This window comes from Panthera tigris, chromosome D3 (genome assembly GCF_018350195.1).
Source record: "Panthera tigris isolate Pti1 chromosome D3, P.tigris_Pti1_mat1.1, whole genome shotgun sequence".
NCBI lineage: Eukaryota > Metazoa > Chordata > Mammalia > Carnivora > Felidae > Panthera > Panthera tigris.
In genome coordinates this window covers 75,754,063-75,773,298 of record NC_056671.1, presented here as the reverse complement: position 1 = coordinate 75,773,298, position 19,236 = coordinate 75,754,063, and the positions used below count along the sequence as shown (strand labels likewise).

At 43.9% G+C, this 19,236-nt stretch overlaps 1 protein-coding gene and 1 long non-coding RNA gene across 2 annotated transcripts in view; one reads left to right on the top strand and one right to left on the bottom strand.

Moving 5' to 3' along the window:
* LOC122232599 overlaps positions 1-17,065 on the top strand; it is a 57,018-nt gene extending 39,953 nt beyond the window's left edge. The window contains exons 3-4 of the long non-coding RNA XR_006209954.1: positions 13,522-16,136; positions 16,931-17,065. This is a non-coding gene — a long non-coding RNA (uncharacterized LOC122232599). The remainder of the gene's footprint in view (positions 1-13,521; positions 16,137-16,930) is intronic.
* Positions 14,701-19,236, bottom strand: part of ONECUT2 (one cut homeobox 2) — a 45,366-nt gene continuing 40,830 nt past the window's right edge. Inside the window, exon 2 of the mRNA XM_007080585.3 lies at positions 14,701-14,987. Within this exon, the coding sequence (XP_007080647.2) occupies positions 14,701-14,987 (287 nt within the window). The remainder of the gene's footprint in view (positions 14,988-19,236) is intronic.

Below are 19,236 nucleotides of genomic sequence, written 5' to 3'. Positions count from 1 at the left end.
AGCCAACTGAGCCATGGTCAATGAATGAAAGCAGTTTATTTGACATTAATTGCAGAATTTACAGCACTACCATTTAATGATAGGAATAAAAATAGAAAGAATCCAGTGTAAGCAATGTTGTGGACAAAACATCAGAGTGGGAAATGAGCAAAATTGAAAATGCAGTTAACATTCAAAGAAATCTTTCAAAGGATTGGGAGCTTATCAAGGGGTGAGCAGCCCCTCGATAATGGTGTGTGATCCTCACCCCCACCAGGATTTCAGGGCAGCCACTGAACATATACCCTGTTGACCATCCCTGGAAAATCTTTCAATACAGTCCAACTTAACATGTCTGAGATGGGGCAAAATCGGGGATAGAATATGCTTTGGAAATATAGCTCAGGGTGTAAAGAAAATAAGAATGTGGATTAACTAGTGTGTGGGTTTTCTTTTTCAAAATAAAAAGGAGTGCAAGTTTTAGGGGTATGTTTTACCGATTTTAAATCTGAGAAGCGATGTCAAAAGGATTGACCAATAAAGTGTAAAGCTTTCCTCTGTGATTTTCTTGGAGATAATATGTGAAAAATCAGGAAAATAGAACAAGAGGTGTGCACATGACTCTTTGATTTCTTGTCATCTTGGATCTGGATAGAGGTCTATGAAAGGTAGCTGGGTTTCTACAACAAGGCTGGATTTCTAGAAGAGCTGACCTGTGAGTCGTGTGGCAGAACACGGCTCCGAATGAGGGAGGGGAGTGTTAACCCTCTACGGCCACTTTCCCATGGCTTAACAAGTCTCTTTACATTTTAAAACTTTAAATAGAGCTGGGGCAAATTCTTCTCTCTTTTCCTCTTCCTCCCTTCCCTCATCTTAGTCACCTTTAAAACCACAAAGCAACCAACAGATTGCAAGAAAGGATTCAAGCTCCACAGGCCAGCATGTGATACTAAAACGTGTTTTTAGTACCCAAAATAAACACATTTGAGATCAGGGCCTAAAGTGAGAAAACAGCCAGGACTCACTCAATCCTGAGAACAAAAGCCCATGAAAGAAAAGACATTAGAACTTGTTCTCGCTCACTTTGGGGGAAGGATAGCTTCTCTAGTAAGAATTCATTGACCAAGAAAGAATCTATTGTACCTGTACTAATAAAATGTTAATTTGGGTAGAAATATGTGAATAGGAAAGATGAAAAAAATTGGCCAGGCTCTTTCTCGGCAGTCCAGGAAAACACTTTCTTGGAGAAAAGCAAAGGATGAAGTCTCAAGAGAACTAATTGAAACGTTGGTCAGTCCCTATTATTGTTGCCCATAAAATTATTTGGCATCCTAGACTGGGAGAGAAAAGCCTGAACTGCTCCAGGATGAAGGGGGGAGAATAAGATCTGGATGTTGGCGATCTAGATTAGAAGAAAACCCAGCACCAAGAATATGCCTGCATTATCTCAGTCCTTGCCTGCCAAACTTAGATGTTCTTTACCATTTCGTTAATGTGAAAGTTGTCTTCTTTTTTCAGGAATTCCAATTTGGCAGACGTCTTACAACCTTGTGTGGTGAAAAGTTTGCCGGCACCATTTAGACACAAAGTGACATAGTAAAGAAAGGAAATAATATTCTGTCTTCAAGGAAGTATCTGTTCCGGGTATGACTCCCTACCCAATAGCTAGCCTTTGAATACTTCACCTCTCTTCCTAGGTAGCAGGCTCCCTGTCATAATCTGAAAAAAACTTTCCTAGAGAGCAAACTGACTCTGAAACTAAATGCCAAACTGACTCAAAGCGAGGAAGATGGAGGAAACTCCAAGCTGTACAGCTTCTTAAATAGGACTTTCAAGCAGAGATAAAGTACGCGTTGGCGGGCCGTGTCCTGGTTGGTTTGACTGCTGTGGTTCCGCCGGTCCCTTACGAAAGACCAATAGCACAGGGCATGTGCATGGTCCCCTCAGAGAGCAGCAAGGCACAAAGAGGCAGTGAGGGGTTCTTTTCTCTCTGGTATTTTTCCAGATCAAAGAACTGGGACTAGCTGAAGTACAAATTAGAAACAAAATGACAGAAAAACCCATTCATACCTTTCTTTGTTTTCCACATAACTGTCGGCAAAAGTGGACAAAAGTGGATGGAATAACTAAACCAGGATGCGGAGGAAGAGTGGTAAGGGGGATTCTGGTTGGAAAGAGCCCGACTGGACTGTGGGACCTGTATGCTTTGCGGTAGTTAAGGTGGGGAAGCCAACCAGATGGGCCACCCACATCCTTGGCTGGCAGAGCCCCACCTGGGGAAAGATGGGTGCTTGGTGGGCCACTGAAGATTGGGGATTGCTATTCTTTCTTCCTTGCCTTTCCTGTAAGAATTGGGGTCTGCTTTCATGCTGGCATGTGCTCAAGGACAAGGGATCTCAGAGAAGTGCTGGCATTGAGAGAGAGAGAGAGAGAGAGAGAGAGAGAGAGAGAGAGAGAGAGAGAGAGTGTGTGAGTATAAAGTTAGCAAGCTTGGCCCAGCTCTCTTTAAAGTGACACTCAAGGAGATCTCTTCCTAGAGCCCAAATCTACCTTCTTGCCCAGGACCTTAATTTTCCAGGCCATGGCCACGTTCCCCCATAAGAGCAGGAGCAGAATCCAGGCCAAGCTGAGGAAATTCCATAGTTCTGTGTCTCCAAGGAAAGGACGTCCACGGGCACAAAGCATTGAGTAAAAACCTTTTAATAACAAAATAACATTCACGATGTAGCTACTTCAGTTGTCTGGAAAACTCAGCTTACACTTGATTCAACATATCACTTTCCACAAAGTTGTTTTTTTTTTTTTTTTAAAAAAAAAGGACATAAAATGGCATAACAAAATACACCTCGAGTTTCGTAAGACAAGTCTTCTTGGCAAATCCTGGTGAGCAAGACCCATGCGTTGCTTGTAATAAAAAGGGCTGGGCACGTTCATGTCTCAGACACTCCTCTGTTTACTTTGGATCGAAAATGCATTTGAACTTTGTAGATGTTATAAAATCTGCACCAAGATATCTGTGGGTTTGCGCATGTGAGGAGAACTTCACTGGAACAAACAATTGATTCGGTTTATTGCAGAAGAACATATAAAGCTTTCTGGAAGGTTGAACGCTATTACAATCATTAACTGTCTTACAAAAGCCAACTGAAAATTCTTCTATCCATTCCCATCTTTGGCAAATTAATAAGGGGAAAAAATTAAAAAGACTATATATTACAAAGCTTTTATTATCACAAGATACTTTATAAGGTCAAATAAAAAATATGCTTGTTTCTATTGGTGATGAAAGCGCGTTCCCCCAAATTCTCGTTGACCAATAATAGGAATGTTCCACTGTTGGTGATTTCCGATATTTTGCATAGCAGATGGCTGTTTTCCCACCACTGTTTCCCTAACTGCACTCTCCTACGCAGAATAAAGCGTGCTTGGCAGTTGGTTTGGCTTTATGTCAAGCATACTGATTTGGGAAATAGGTATGAAACTTGAGAATGAGTTTCAGACCCCAAATGTAAGGAAGAACAAGTCTGCCCGACCCACTGCAACTGTAAAATACTTTTTGAGATACAGCGGCCTCAGATAATTGGGGAGTGAAACCAAGATGGTTTCCCAAAACTGTGTTTCAGAACTTCTTATACTCCCTTTAGGACAAACATAAAATTGTTGGGCAGGAAACAGAGTCACCTCTGACTCTTGGGAGCAAGAAGCATGATTTGGCTGCACAGGTGGTGTTTTGAGAAATGGCCATTTTGGCCTAAATCACTGGAACAGTTGGTGGGGTTGTCCGGGAGAACGGACAACAAAGCCAGAGAGTAATTGCCGATATTGACTCCATTTGAGTTGCTACTGAGAACTGACCTGACCACAAAATACCAGAAGAAACCAAGCAGAAAGTGGCCATTCCCGGGCAGAGATCTAGGAGAGGCGAGGGCTGGATGAATTCACATCTCCAAATACACAGGCCAGTTAGGTCCGAGGTCATGAACATAAAGCCAAAGTGACTCCTTTCCGAGGACATTAAAAATGCAGAGTTGTTTTTCAGCGCTTGTTTCCAGACCCCTCTCAAATACAGTGATACTGCTGGGTCATGAGGATCCCAATTTGTGGAATGCAAGTTGGTAACTCAAACTTGGAATGACCTTTCTCGCAAAATTTGAACTTGATTCCATCTGACTCATTTTGAAATCCCAACAGATGTAAGCGTATTTTTGAGGTGAGACATCTCCCAATAAAAGCAATATTACCAATGTCTGAGGCTGAACTGTGTACATTTTCACAGTTTAATGTATACACAACTGTTCCACAATTGCTAACAAACGATGGGCGCCCATGCATAAAAAAAGTCCATTGAACCAAAGGGGAAGATCTAGTTCAAAATGAAAAATGTTGCTATTAAGACCACAATGCATCACACTGCTAAAGTTTTAGCCTCATGCATAAAATTATAGCACTGATTGGCAGTTGCTAATTATAATACTACACTGTTAACACAGAACAATTAATTGTTCAGACCAAGTAGCACAAATGTAGAAAATAATTTTTTTTTTCAACAGAGCAAATGAACACAGATTGTTTCTTCAGCAAAATATGAAACTGTAAACTTTGGGCTCATTCTGCAACTTTCCCCAATCCAGAATAAATAAAATCCAAAGGGGGAACAAAAAAAGAACATACATTTTTTTTTTTTAAGCGCACCTTTTTGTCTATTACAAAAGCACAACCTAAAACGTATAAAGCTTTTTTTTCTTTTTTTCTTTTTTTAAATCACAGTTACCAAAAGAAACAGTGAATAATTTATTACATACGCTATAATAACATTACTCTAAACACTATTATCTATGAGGTATATCTGAGAAAATTCGGTAAGGAATTGCGCGGTCTGCATTGCCAACATGCCCAGGTTCATAGTAAAGCTTTGGAACCATGAAGGACTAGAAAAGGGACAAGAACGGGGGAGGCAGAAGGAGGAGACAGAGAGAAAGAACCTTTGGTATTAGTACAAACCGTGTTCTTTGCAGGGTTGCGTTGCAAAGCACCACAGTACAATAAGCCCACCAATTTACCATATGGAGGCCCAGTTGAAGCTGAGGTATTCACAGGAAGGATTAAAAAAAGCACAGAGAGGTCCAGACTGGCTAAATCGTTGCTTTGGTTCAAGCAAGGCACTCGTCCCGTGGTTATGTCACACTTTGCAAGTGAAGCATGAGGCTGGGGTTGGGGGGGTGGGGGGCGGGGGTGTTGCTGAGGAGGGGTCTGCCAATCGAGGGATGTTTTCTGTGTTCAGGCTGCAGTCGCTCTCTCTAGGTTCCCTCTTGTGGGGGTTTGGTGGTAGGAAGGCTGGGGAGGAAGGTGTTTGCTTCTAGGGGAGCACCCTTGCTCAACCGTCGGATCTTCTTTCTTAAGTCTCCCCGGTGTTCTGAGGATTCTATTTTTAATAGGAATTGGGGAAGAAAACCAAATGGAAGGAAGGCCTTATGAGTTTGCCTTGTATGGGGGAAGATGGAGCTTGGAGCTTGTCTGGACGGGAGAGGACTTTCGAATAGATCTGTATTGGAAACTGCAGAAAGGGGCAAGCGGCTCCTAGCCTGCCAGTCTGCCTTCCACTAGCTACAGTCTTTTGATGCATGGGACACATGAGCCGATTGGTCTTTTCCCTTCTTAGCTTCTTTGCCTAGTGGTCTTTTTAAAAGCTCAAAGATAACTCTATTATGTGAAGTGGGAAATACTAGTACTCAATAAAGAGCCATAAAGACTAGAGGGGGATCTTTGCATATGTCTAAAACCCATTTGGTCAAAAGCTGAGAATGGGTCATTGGCTAACATACAAATCACTCTGATGAATGGATCTTAATGGTGATTTAATCATTGAATGGACCCAAAAGAAAATTTAAAAAGACCAATTCATTTTATGAGTAAGAAGGGAAGAGAGAAGCAACTTCAAGTCAGTTGTTTCTTAAAGTGGCCTGTCTATTCCTGTGAACTTTTAGGGTCACCTTTCATTTACAATGAATAATCCTTAAGGATCCAAGGATGTGAGACTTAAACTTCTCAGAAATACAGAGCTGGCCTAGAAACAAAGTATACACACCTACAAATCAAGAGGAAGAGGCCAAAAGCCGAACCCCTTCCGTGTCACACGTGTACTGCTCAAATTCCCTTTCCTGATAAATATGACCTAAAAATATCCATAATAATCAAACTCAGCAGACCAAGAATGAACTTTCTCTTCTCGCTGAATTCAATGCTTATATATACAACATTTTGTAACGCAGAGGTTCAACAGTGGTCACCCGGATCAATGCACACTGCCAGGGTGGAAACCCCTCTGTGAGCTTTAATATTGCAAGACCGACCACCTTTACAAGCGACTGATCATAGGTGACGTCACGTTGAGATTTTAACTGGACAAACGCTGTAATACCTGTGGCTTCTTCCACAGCGTGAAAACATTAAGTGACAAGCCCCAGGCTCCGCTCGTGGCTACGGGATTGCCACCTTCCTCTCTGCTACCATGTGGCCCGTCTCATGCAGAGGTGGCACTGAGCCGGGGGTGCAGCTCTGGAACAGGAGGGCAGGAGGCCCGTCTGGGCTTTGCCTCCAGACAGCTGTTGGACTTGGGTAAATATTTCACTCCTCCAGGCCCCTGGGGGTTGGACCACGTGACTTCTAAGGTCCCTTCCAGCTCTTCCCCTCAATGATTAGAATTTCTATGGTTCAGGAATTAGAAATCTTTACTGTGACAGCTCCAAAGCGGGGACAGAGGTCGTGGCTAGCACTGAAGGCCACTTCCATCCAGCCTTCTTCACCAATTTGAAACTGGGATTTAAGGAATCCAATTACAGCAGCATCTGAACATGTGCAGGGGACAGCGAACAAATGAGAGAAACACAGAAAATATCCCTTTCCAAATTAGCAGCCACCGTCACATAGATAATTATTTCTTAGGGGTATCTGAGCCGCTGTAAATACCATATGTCAGAGAGAATAGTTAAAATTATAAAAGAGCACAAGCAAAATGCAGACCGCACAGAGAAAGAAATCTTTGGTATCTTTGGTGTCTTCAACACGATTAAAATTACAAATGGAAAAAGTCAGTGAGGTAGCCTTCTTTGGTTCTCACTAGAAATAGAAAGTTTTTCCTTTTTTTTTTTCCTTTTTTTTCTGCTTTTTTTTTTTTTCCCTTTTTTGTTTTGTTGTTTTACACACACACACACACACACACAGAGTTCATTCTTGGAAGCAGCTAGTGTAAGGGTTTTCTCTCTTTTTGCTGTTACGATCTTTTCAATTTATTTTTTCCAGTTTCTGTGAAGCCGCCCTGAAATCCAGGCTGGTGAAGCAGGGTCTGAATGTACAGGTTCGGGTTGAATAGTCATCTGCTCGTCCACACACTTTGCTCTGTTGTTCTGACAGCAAACAAGCTGCAGTGCTCTCTATTGTTTTAAATAAAAAATATAAACTATACGGTGCACCTTTTGTAGATGCTGAATAAGTTAAATAAATAAGTTACGATAGGAAGGCTCTGAGGGCCCCAATAATTAAAAGGTGAAGTTTGCCTGCTACCAGGTGGGGCTGCAAACTTAAATTAAATAATTTAATAATCACTATTTAAACTATTTCCAGAGTTAATTCAAGAAGGAAAAATACCTTGATTTTTTTTCTTTCTTTCCTTTTTTTTTTTTTTTTTTTTTTGGTAACCTGTATTTCTTCCCTGTCTGTAACAGAATTTCACTGCTTTATAAAGCAAACTACCTTTCAAGAGAATTCTAAATGAAAGCTTGCATCTCTGATGCACCATTGGTCTATAGTTTGATAAATAAGTACAAGGAGTAAAATCAAAGTAAGACGATTAAATAATTACCCAAATCCTACACTTTTGTGTGCTAGAAACTAATTTAAATAAATTAATTACATGAATGGTACATAGCTTGTTGGGTCATAACCCAAAGAGACAAGGGGGAGAAAAAAGTTTCTTTTAACTGTCTTCATTCTCTTGATGGACAAAATGTATAGCCTCTTTCGAAAGTCTAAATGAAAATAAAGCAGGAAATCATAACCTCTCAAGCTTTCTCATGTTCATAAAGACCACTGAGATGTGACAAGCACAAAGGAAAAATCCCCGCTTTCCCCCTGTAGCTGGTGCAGCCCCCACAACACCACAGCACATTGTCTCAACCCTGGAAACCAGAGCTCATTTTTCTCCTATTAGTTTGCACTTTGTTTTGCTATTTTTTTTCTTTCGTTTTGTTATTTTTTTTTGTTTTTTTTTTTCTTTCTTGTCTTTTTCCAGGTCTTTGGATTTAGCCGTAGTTATGAGAGATCCAGAATAAAGCTATTCAACCGAAGTCATCAAGCATATGTGTCATTCTTCCTCAGATGAGTAAACAATATCCAAGGTTTCTTGAAAGTTGAGTTTATCTTGGATGTGCCCAAATGAAAGCAATTCCGAGTGTACACCACGAGGATGCTGGGATACTTTTCTTTCCTGCACTTCAGTTTTTTTCAACGTTATAATAAATAAAGCAAGGTACATCGTAGAAGGCTCACGTAGATGTTAAATGATCTCTTAAATTCATTTATTGTAACAGATGACAGTAGCTATGTATGGAGATGTCTGTGCACACATGTCTGCACAGTCTGGACACCCACAGGTACTATGTGCTGCTACGGGGATACACAGGGATGTCGAGAGACATCCCTAAATCCATATACATCCACGCTGACGGACTGTATAAGCTTTAGGCAAACTGATCTACCGAGGTTTATGTTCTGTGAAGTGTCTGTGAAATGGAAGGCTTCCATGGAATGAACACCCCTGTAGCAATATGTTTTTTTCCTATACACATTTTCTCTACTACAAAGGTCTTAGCTGGTTAATTCCAGTCAACCAAACTCAAAACCCTATAAGGAATGCTGGGGTTGTAGCTTTAACTTGCCTCAGACTGTCAGAGTCATTTTGGTATCTGAGAACAATGAGCCTTTCTGGTCCCGGTGGGATTCATGCGATAGCCCGTGGGCCTCAATTTGTGTCTCATGCGATAGCCCATCGGCCACAGGCTTTGTGTCTACCCATATGTAAGGCCTTATATTATTTTAATAATTATTTTTGTATTTTATAACACATTCTGAGGCTTTCTAAAACAACCCCCCCCTCCCTGCCCCCCCCCCCTTGGAAGGAAATAAATCATGGACGGAAAATAAGCTTTGGGACGTCCTTATTTAAAGCCAATGTCATTAATTTATGGGACTTCTTCCTTTAGGAAGGATTTTGTGGCCTTACTTGAAAGCTAGAATCTCCTATTGTTTTACAGGTGACTTGGTCTTAGCTAAGTGTACAAAATTATTAAGCTACCAGTCTTGCACGTGAATATTAGAAAGTTCTAGGCATACCACCTCCATCTATCATTGCGTACTCACTCCCCCCGGTTAGACTAACAGGTCTGAATCACACAGCATCAGCAGCAACAACAACAAAAAACCATCTCTGATCTGTTAAGAATCATGACTGTTATTTTCACAGTATTCATGTTGGGGCCTTCGGGTCAACCTTAACCACATGATCATCTCTTTTTCTCCGCTTTTTAATATAGTCCATTATTCTTCAACAATATTGGGACTCAGGCTGTTCTTTTTATATTTTTAAAAATTCCTACTGTACAACCTCCTGAAAATCAGAGTTCACCACCAAGGTATATTCTTATGACACTTTGGTAATGGTAATCAGACACTTCAGTAATTCTGCCAGCATTTTCAACAGTGGGAAAGTGTCCCCGCCTGTACCGGGTGGTAGTGATTTTTTAAAACATTTGTTCAGCTTTAATGGATTGGCATTAAAAGGTGGGTGCCTGGCATAGGTAAGATTAAGTGATTGATTATATTTGGCTTTGAAATACACTGTTGGAATTACAAAAATGAATATGAATGTGTGTGTGTGTGTGTGTGTGTGTGTGTGTGTGTCAGGTTTACCTTCCTAGTTTTGATTTCCTTTCAGCTAGAATGAAAAATTGCTTAAATTCCCTAAGCCCACAATTGCCAAGAGCCTGTGGGGAAAAAAACGCAGAGGTGATGCTCTGATGTATCCAGAGACAGAGTCATGCTGGGTCCTTCATTTCTTTTTCTCTCCTCTACCTTCAAGGGGTACAACCTACCATTTTACATTTTGGAAAAGTCTTTAAATATCAGGGTTGAGCTTTTATTGTTGTTGCTGTTTTCCTTTAAGAAAGAAATGAGGTGGCTCTGTTAAACAATTCCCTGAAATGAAAGACTTCTATCCCCAGTACCAAAATCACGTTAAAAACAAAAGAGTGAGCCAGTTTCCCTACAGGAATAAAGAAAAGTAGTTTTCCACTCAATAGCCTTTAGGTTTCTGTTGCCTCAAGAACGTGAATTTTGGTTCAGAACTGTCCCTTCATACTGTCCCCTTTGTTGCTAATGGCTGAGGCATGCTTGGAATTTTTCTTGGCTTGAAGAAACAGACGCTAAAGTATAAGTCCAAGCCCAAATGGTTATGTTCTCTGAGATCATTAACTTAAAGTAAATTTTAAAATGCTTGAGGAAACCCACTGAGTCAAATTCCATTTCCTTTCAATTAGCAGGGTTGTTTTTTTTTTTCTTTCAGAATTTTTACAAGTTGAAATTCTGTAGGGCTTAAAATTTTGATACATAAATATATGAATACGCTCATGTATTTATATATGTATGTAACTCGTTTCTAAAGGCAAGCGCTTCTCTCCGGTATGACATTATCCAGTAGGGGACACTTAACAAAAGTCCTTGGAGGGAAGTTCTTGCCTTTTTTACATGATGGCATCTTCCTCAGGTCACCAGGAACACTGAGGGGGTGTATGTGGCTACACCAGATTTTACCAGTATGGAAATCTCAGGCCACAGAGGCAGCCTCTTTTGGTCTTGACCTCTTCAGAGGATGCCAGAACCCAAACAGTTAGGTTAGCCTGCCGAAGGATCACTAACCAAACCGAGCAGGCTTGGTCCCCAATCCAGTCTCCAGAACGTTGGCCGCAAGTCACAAGGATTTCATTTAGAAATAGCCAAGTTGAAATTCATTTTTCTCAACCCATACGGAGCATTCCCCTGCTGAAATACACTCTTTCCTAGGTCATTTGACAAAAGGGAAATGGGGTATGAGCAAGAGACAAAAGGATACGGGGGCAAGTCCCGGAACATCCGAGGTAGGATGAAGTACAAAAGCCTTGGAGGGTCGCGTTCCTTCACGGCTCCATGGCAGCTGCCCCTGCAAAGGGAGACTCACATGGCGGGAGCAAGGAGGTGGCACAATGGACGGTGGGGCTCCCAGGGGCAGGACTCTGGGATTCTCCCTGCACCCTGCTTTGCATTTTCTCTCCGGGATCAAGACAAGCCCCCAGTCAGCACCACTGCCTCACTCCAGCGCCCGCTGTGGTTGCACACAGGCTTGTCAATACAAATTGGTAATTACCACCCTGAGGAAACTGATCAACTCATTGCAACAGGAGTTGGACCTCCCCTGTGAGAATTCCCTTTGGTGAATCTGCTCACTGAGGGGATCTGGAACACCCTGACGGGACAGAGTAGCTCCTGGAGAACAGATTTCTGGGCTGGCCTCATCTCCATAGCCAGTGGGAATGGCCCACTGAGCCTTCCCAGCAGTTATAGAAGACGAGCGCCCCACTGGCCCTGCCCCACTTGTGCACCGGGTCTCATGGACAGACCTCACTCGCCACCTTGATTGCGGTTGAGGCGTAGAATAGAGAGGACCCCAAATACAAGTAAAACTCATTTGCACCATGAATCCATTTGTCAACAGGTTAAATGTTGAAATGCTTGAATTTGACTTTCAACCTTTCCTGGGAATTTCCACAGAAATCTGAATACTCCAAATCACCCACAGTGGAAGATGGACTCTGGGATGGCATGAGAGATGAGCAAAATTCTGAACCGAATGCTTAATAAATGAAGCACTTGACCAAAACAAGACATGGATTTGGACGGCAATAATTTTGGGTTATCACCAAATGTCAAGTTGAATCTATATATGTATTCATATATTATATATATATATCTTTCTTTAGAAATGCAACTTTACAGCTGATTTTTAAAAAGCTAATAGAAAAGTAGAAACTGGCAATTATTTTTACATGTTTCCCCCCACCCCCAAATGAAGCCATTATGATGTAGCAATCACATGAACATGATGAGGCTGTCGATTCCTCTATAAACTCTTTGGTTCTGTGGTTCAGGAGAGGATGTGTCACCAAGACCCCTAACCCTGACCCTCACTCCCCTTCCCTCCCCTGATGCTGAGACTCTGAACATAGAAGGAACCAAGTCTAAGGGATAAGCAAAGAACATTCAAGTGACATTATTCCCCATACTCTGAGGAGTAGAGAGAATAGTTCGGTATCCCAACATCTTAAACTTGGAGTCCATGGAAGCTTTTGAGAGATTCCATGTTGGGGTAGAAAAGCCATAAAACAAAATTAAAGGGAAACAATCAAATCAAATCAATGACCCTTTCCTTTTGTCGCTCAGAAACAAAATTGATTACCTTTACACAGATCAATGACGCGATTAGTATTTTAGCCAGACAAGAGGAGATAATGAATTGAAACAAAAGATGTGAGAAATCCTCATCTTTGGTATTGTAGCTGTTGAGGTTTCTGTTGCTCTGTTCCGTGTTCTTTTGAAAAACTGCATAGGCACAAATTAAAGACAATCTTCAACTTTAAGATTACCGCGTGAGTTGTCAAATGAAGCAGCAGCCGCTGAGGCTTTTCCTTAGATCTGTTCTTGTCTCAACCCTTTCTTTACAATCTGCTTCCAAAAAATGTCCCAAGAGGTCTGTTTAAACACAGTGTGTCTCGCGCTTTTTTTTGTTTTTGTTTTTGTTTTTTTTCTGGCGTGCTTCCTTCTTGGTGGTGGTGATTTTCATTGATTTACGTATTTATTTATTTATTCATTTTAATGGAACAGTCTTGTTTGTTGCAGAAGTAGGTGCAGAAAAAGTTTCTTTGGTTTCGATTAAGTAATTCATAAAAAAGTCAGTCTCAAGTGTCTGTAAAGAATCATTGCAGCGTTTGGCTTGCTTTGAACACCCCCATGGTGCCCCCCTGGGGCCATTCACTGGTAAGTATGCACATCGTGACCTTCGCAATCTCCCAGAGTTCTGTGGGCGCTCTTCCCCTCGCTGTGGGAAGGTGACAGCCGGGAACCAGAGCTGGCGCGGCAAAGCCGCTCCCTGGGTGGCTTGGCTAGCCGCTTCGCTCAGCCCGATGGTGAGTCAGATGCAAGAGCTGAATGCCATTCGGAGTCGCAGAGGTTTTCTGATTTCTAAAAGTAATCACAGTATTTTTAGGCTAGAAAATGGCAAGTAGTAAATGTCTTTGGTTTGCAGTATTCTGCTTCTTTGGTGTGCTGTGTTTTCTCCAGATTTACTCAGCTGTTTCGCGAGGATGATTCGACAATGGAAGAGATTTGGGACTAGATGACCCTCATGAGTAACACGTACGGTGGTTTGAATTACTTTTTTTTTTTTTTTTTTCTTGCTAGAAAACACTGAAAAACGTCCCTACCAATGGGATGGATGTGGAAATAACTGAAGTCTGAAAGAGTGAGAATGAGTTACGTGGCGGTTACAATGCACAATAGGAGGAACCAGGTGACTGATAACTGAGAAGGAACATTAATGATCTAAAAAAATCTAGATCTTTTAAAATGCTGCATTTGCTCCATGTACCGTAACAGTTAAATTGGCCTCCTGAGTGTGCGTGTCTGCATTATGTACAAACAGAATTTGTAGCAAACTGCAAAATGTGCTTGAAGCCATATTCCCAACGGTTCCCTCATGACTTCACAATCAGCGTCTTGAAAATCCAGATGTGGTGAATCCAGAACCTTCCTTACTTCTCTGTTTATCTACGTTGTGCTTGATACGTTGAGCTCGAGAGAACTGATTTTTTTTTTTTTTTGATGGATCCAAGACCACGTGAGATTTCCAGGAGGTAAGGAAAAGAAAATTGTAAACTGGATCAACTTAAAGCTCTCTAAACCATTCAATGGAACGATGCCTGAGTTGGAAAAACAGGTCCTTGGATTTTTTGTTTTTAATTTCCATATTTAAAAGTTGTGCTCAGTAATTATCATTCTGATGTTTTGGGGGTTTTTTGCCTTTTTTTTTCCTACGTTATGGCTGTGAACTTTGGTGTACTGTGGTATGATGAGGCCAAGCACTCAGAAAGCAAATGAGGTCATTCTTGTTGCCAGAAGAATCTCTCATAGTAGCGTCTTGGGAGCCCAACGTCAGAATCCGTCCACAGGCCAAATTCCCACTGTGACACGGGGGAGCCCTGACTGAAACGGGCCCCAAAGCGAGACCGTTGGCACTGGAAGCGATCCTGAGCTTGGCTGACACCACACTGAAACTAACTCGCTCCAGGAAGGCCCCATTTGGGTTTCTGGGACGCTTAGCATGCTCGGAGGACAATGTCCGGTTCAAAGAGATGAATCTTCAGCTTGCACTTGGACTCCATCGCCATTACAAAAGAAAACAAAAAAAGAACACCTGGCCTATGATTACAGCTAGAATAGTTTCTTTTCGAGAGAATTGTGCTTTCAAATCACCAGTGAAGGGCCCCAGCTAAGAATCCGGTGTCTTTTTCCTTTGCGTTCTCTTTTGGTGTCGGTTGTCCTCATCCGGAGGCGACCTGTGCCCGCCCGAGAGTCCTTCCATCACGCTTTGGTACAAGTGCTGGAGGTGGACGAGGAGGCCCCTGTGCTCAGATCATCCTGCCACTTCTCCAGGCTGCGGCGCCGGGCGTTCATGAAGAAGTTACTGACGGTCGTCAGCTCCAGGCCCAGCTGCTGGGAAATGGTGATCTGCATCTCTTTGGACGGGCGTTTGTTCTCCTTGAAGATGGCGAAGAGTGTTCGGCGTTGGAGGTCGGTGAACACCAGGCGCGATTTCTTCTGGGAATTGTTCCTGTCTTTGTTTGGTTCTTGCTCTTTGCGTTTGCACGCTTGAAGGGAAAGAGAAGAAGGAGCGAGTCAGTACGAGCGTGAGAACCAGCACCTGAGAAGGTGATCCGTTGGAAACATTGACAGAGTCGTACGAGGGGATGTAAGCCGTTAAACTTTATTGTACAAATTGCCCAGCTGTCAATAACCAGCCTTCCCGGTTCATCTCCCGGTGATGGAAGGCACCAGTTAGTGGCGGAAGGGAGGAACGCGAGAACGCCAGGACTGTTCTGCACTGTGTGGTTTTAAACCAACTGCACTTGCTTTCTTTTTTACCCCCTGCCTCCCGGCACACCCTTAAACTTCCTGATCTCTGGAAATCAGGCACCGTGAAGCGGGCGATGCCTCCAGCTCCCCAGGGGAAGCCTGGGCAGGCAGTTCCTCTTTCAGATTCAGCTTCTAGACGTGTTTACAGCTGAGCTGAAATGACTTTCTGGAATCAAAACTCGAAAGTGCGTAATTTCTCAACCTCAAAGCTTTTACTCACGTGATTCAAAAAATTGTTAACGAGATTAGAAGTAACAGAATGGGAGTACCATCCCCATTCCTGCAGGCTTTTGAAAAACTAAGGAAACACAAAACAACAACACAACAAGGAGGGAAAGACTGAAACAAGAACAGTTGGTTTGGCCGACTCCACTTTGGGTAGTTTGAAGTGAAGCAAGTGCAAAAGGACCAGGGCTGAGGGTGTCAGAAGCAGCCCAGACTTAGGGGGACATTAACGTATGTCCCCCTGTCTGCCTTACCCCATACAACTTCCTAGAAGGCAGGGAGCAAGTCTGCGTAATCTTCCCGACTGGCTCCTTTTGGAGCCACGGGTATAAATGAATGGTTGGCACGCCAATGACACATGGTGCCCAGACACTTCCGGGGGATTTGTGCATTTCACAGACGGACTTGGCCTCAGAAAAGTGACTTGTAAGGGTTAAACAACACAGTGAATACAAATCAGGAATTGAAACGTGAGATCTGGCCCAGGTTGAGAATTTCTGAGTACTGGACTGACACTCCCCCAAAGCTAGCAGCTTGGGAGGCTGCATGGAGGTTTTCCCACATTCCTCAAAGCCCAGGTTTGCCAGTTTCGCTGCTGAGCCCTGGGTCAGGGCATTGCCTTCTGCAGGGAGCATCTTGTGCTGGGGAGCTGCTACAGTGTGAGTATCAGGGGACCCTCCTTCAAACTGATGGGTCTTAGGATTTAGCCTGAGGACCAGCATGCATAGAGAAGATCTTCAGGACCCTGAGCACACCCTCCCCGCGCCCCCCCCCCCCCGCCCCGCAACTGACCATCCTCCCTGGTGGGTACTATCTGCTATAAAGGAGTCACTTCTGAAATGCATGAAAAGTGATGACATTTCGCTAAACGCTTTCTTCCTGATTTTTTCGTCTTTCTTTTTTAAAATATAAGTAATCCTATTATCTTTGAAAATTAAATATACACACACCTATAAAAACAATTTGTGTCCATCTTAAAACCCATTCTCCTGGAGGCCCAGACTTTCTTAGATAAGGCGTACTTCCCTGGCAACAGAAGCTCAGACAGAAAGGCTGAAATGGTCTAGGCCTGTTCACTCCTTACGGGAGCCTCCCAGTAAAGGCGGCCTCCTTGCTCATCCCTGTGAGCATTTTTGTTTACCATACCGTGATCTTCAGACTTACTCTCTCTTGTCCAATCTCAAGTCTTCCTCAACAGTGCTTCTCAACCTTAAGGTGCCCAGGAATCACTGGAGAGCTTGCTGAAATGCACATTCTGATGCAGTCAGCCTGGGGTGGGGCCTGAGAACCTGCATTTCTAATGAGCTCCCAGGCAAATGCTGCTGGTTCACATGCCTCAGCCGACTGCTAAGCATACGCCTGATCTCTAAAATCTCAGAGGAGCACCTTGATGGGAAGGAAAGGTCTGGAACCAGACATACCTGGATTCAAAGCCGGGCTTCTTCACTTACAGGGACTTGGGACCTCAGAAGACTGCTTCACTTATCAGAGCCCACGTTCCTCATCCAGTGGATATAGCGACGCTGACCTCTGCAGAGGCCCAGGAGAGCATGTACAAGGGCTCCCTTCCCACCCCCCCCTCAGGAATCCTGAGGCAAGTAAACTGGCAGAATTATTTTCATTTTAATTTTTTTTAACATTTATTTATTTTTTGAGACAGAGAGCATGAACAGGGGAGGGTCAGAGAGAGAGGGAGACACAGAATCTGAAACAGGCTCCAGGCTCTGAGCTGTCAGCACAGAGCCCGACACGGGGCTCAAACTCACGGACCGTGAGATCATGACCTGAGCCGAAGTCAGACGCTTAACCGACTGAGCCACCCAGGCGCCTCTATTTTCATTTTAAAATGAAATAAATTGAGGCCTAGAGGGGGTGAGCGATAGGCTTGGGGTAGGTACCATTCCAAGTCTGCTCCAAACCCAGGGTAAGAATCCTGTCTTCCGGCTCTCCGTCTCTCTCCTCTACCGAAACAGCATCCGTGACACTGGCCCATAAGAGGGGGATCTGTTTGCAGGGCAGTCTCTGGGGCCCCACCCCCAGAGATTCTGATTTTCACTGTGTGGGGCAGGGTACTGGAATCTGTGCTTTTATAAACCTCCTTGGACCCCTCCGTGACACGGGGAGCCAGCATGCTTGACAACACTGTCACTTCAGATCCCAGACTGTTGTCCCTGGCCCCGCCTCCTGGGACCCCTGGCGCCCAGCCTTCATCTGGAGGATGCTGAGTAAACGGTGCTGCATGGCAATCTCCTGATAACAAAACCTGGGCAAATACCCTTTACAAACACTGGCCGAGGTCCTTTGCTGATCCATGCTCCTTTGGATTAACCGTACATCCCTCAATTTTCCTGCCGATATTGATTATTCTTCGGATAATGCTTTATTTGTACTTAAAAAAAAATTTTTTTTTTAACGTTTATTTTTGAGACAGAGAGAGACAGAGCATGAACAGGGGAGGGGCAGAGAGAGAGGGAGACACAGAGTCGGAAGCAGGCTCCAGGCTCTGAGCCATCAGCCCAGAGCCCGACGTGGGGTTCGAACTCATGGACCGCGAGATCATGACCTGAGCTGAAGTCGGACGCTTAACCGACTGAGCCACCCAGGCGCCCCATTTTATTTGTACTTTTAATAGGGTGTTTAGACCGTTGGTGCAGGTCCACGTTGGCCTGAACGATTATATTCTGTTAGATGCACACGTGCGTGTGTGCACCCCCTGCCCCCACTTTAAGAGAAAGATGTTCAAGGCACAACCGTTCAGCAAACGTAGAGAAAGAACAGATCGACAGATCCTGTGTGTCCCTTTCCAGCAGCTTTCTAAATCCACCGGGTTCACACCAACCAACGCAAAGATGCAGCCTGCAGTCTGCAAAGGTACGGCAAGTCCAAAAGCCCCAAATACCGAGGCAGTAGGCACATAACCAGCTCAGAGTCTTTACACCTGGCAGCTGGCACCCCACACTTCTGTTTTGGTGCCGTAAGTTTTTTACCTCTTCACGGTTCCAAGAGGTAGGTTTGCTTTCCACCCCCGACAGTTACGGAAATAACAAAAACACCACTAACAGCACTCACCCCACGATTCTTACAAAAAGCAGTTGATCTGCAGCTGAAGGGAACTAAAAACAAGAGGCAGAACACCTGTTTTGAAAATCTAAGCCCAAATGATGCCTGGAAGCTGGTATGAGGTGCGAAGCCAGCTATCCCCACAGGCACAAGTCGAGTGTGAATGGCTTTGGTGTGAACATATTACACTGTGGTCAAATACCCATTTCTAAACAGCTAGGAACAAGCCACGTAGGTCCCTATGACCCAGGAATGTGTCAGAAACCCAACAGCAGGTGTTCATCAGCGGTGAGGGCGGGTTGAGTCTCATATTTCTGGAAGGTCTGAGGTTAGCCCAGGCTCCTGCCGACCACTTGGGTCTGGTGCTTCTCCCTCCTCTAGGAGAAAAGCAGAGGCGGGGGTGGAGGGCACGCCAGGGGTTGGTCACACGGGCACCATCGTGTGTGGTCAGGGCACGCAGCAAGGTGACAAAGGCAGAGGTGATTCACATCAGGAGGGTGTTCAGAGGGAGGTGAGACAAGGTGAGGGTCAATACCAGGGATTAGAGAAGATTAAGGAAGCCAAGGGGCACCTGGGTGGCTCAGTTGGTCAAGTGTTGTGACTCTTGATTTGGGTTCAGGTCATGATCTCATGGTTGGTGGGTTTGAGCCCTGTGCTGGGCTCTGTGCTGACAGCACGGGGCCTGCTTGGGATTCTTTC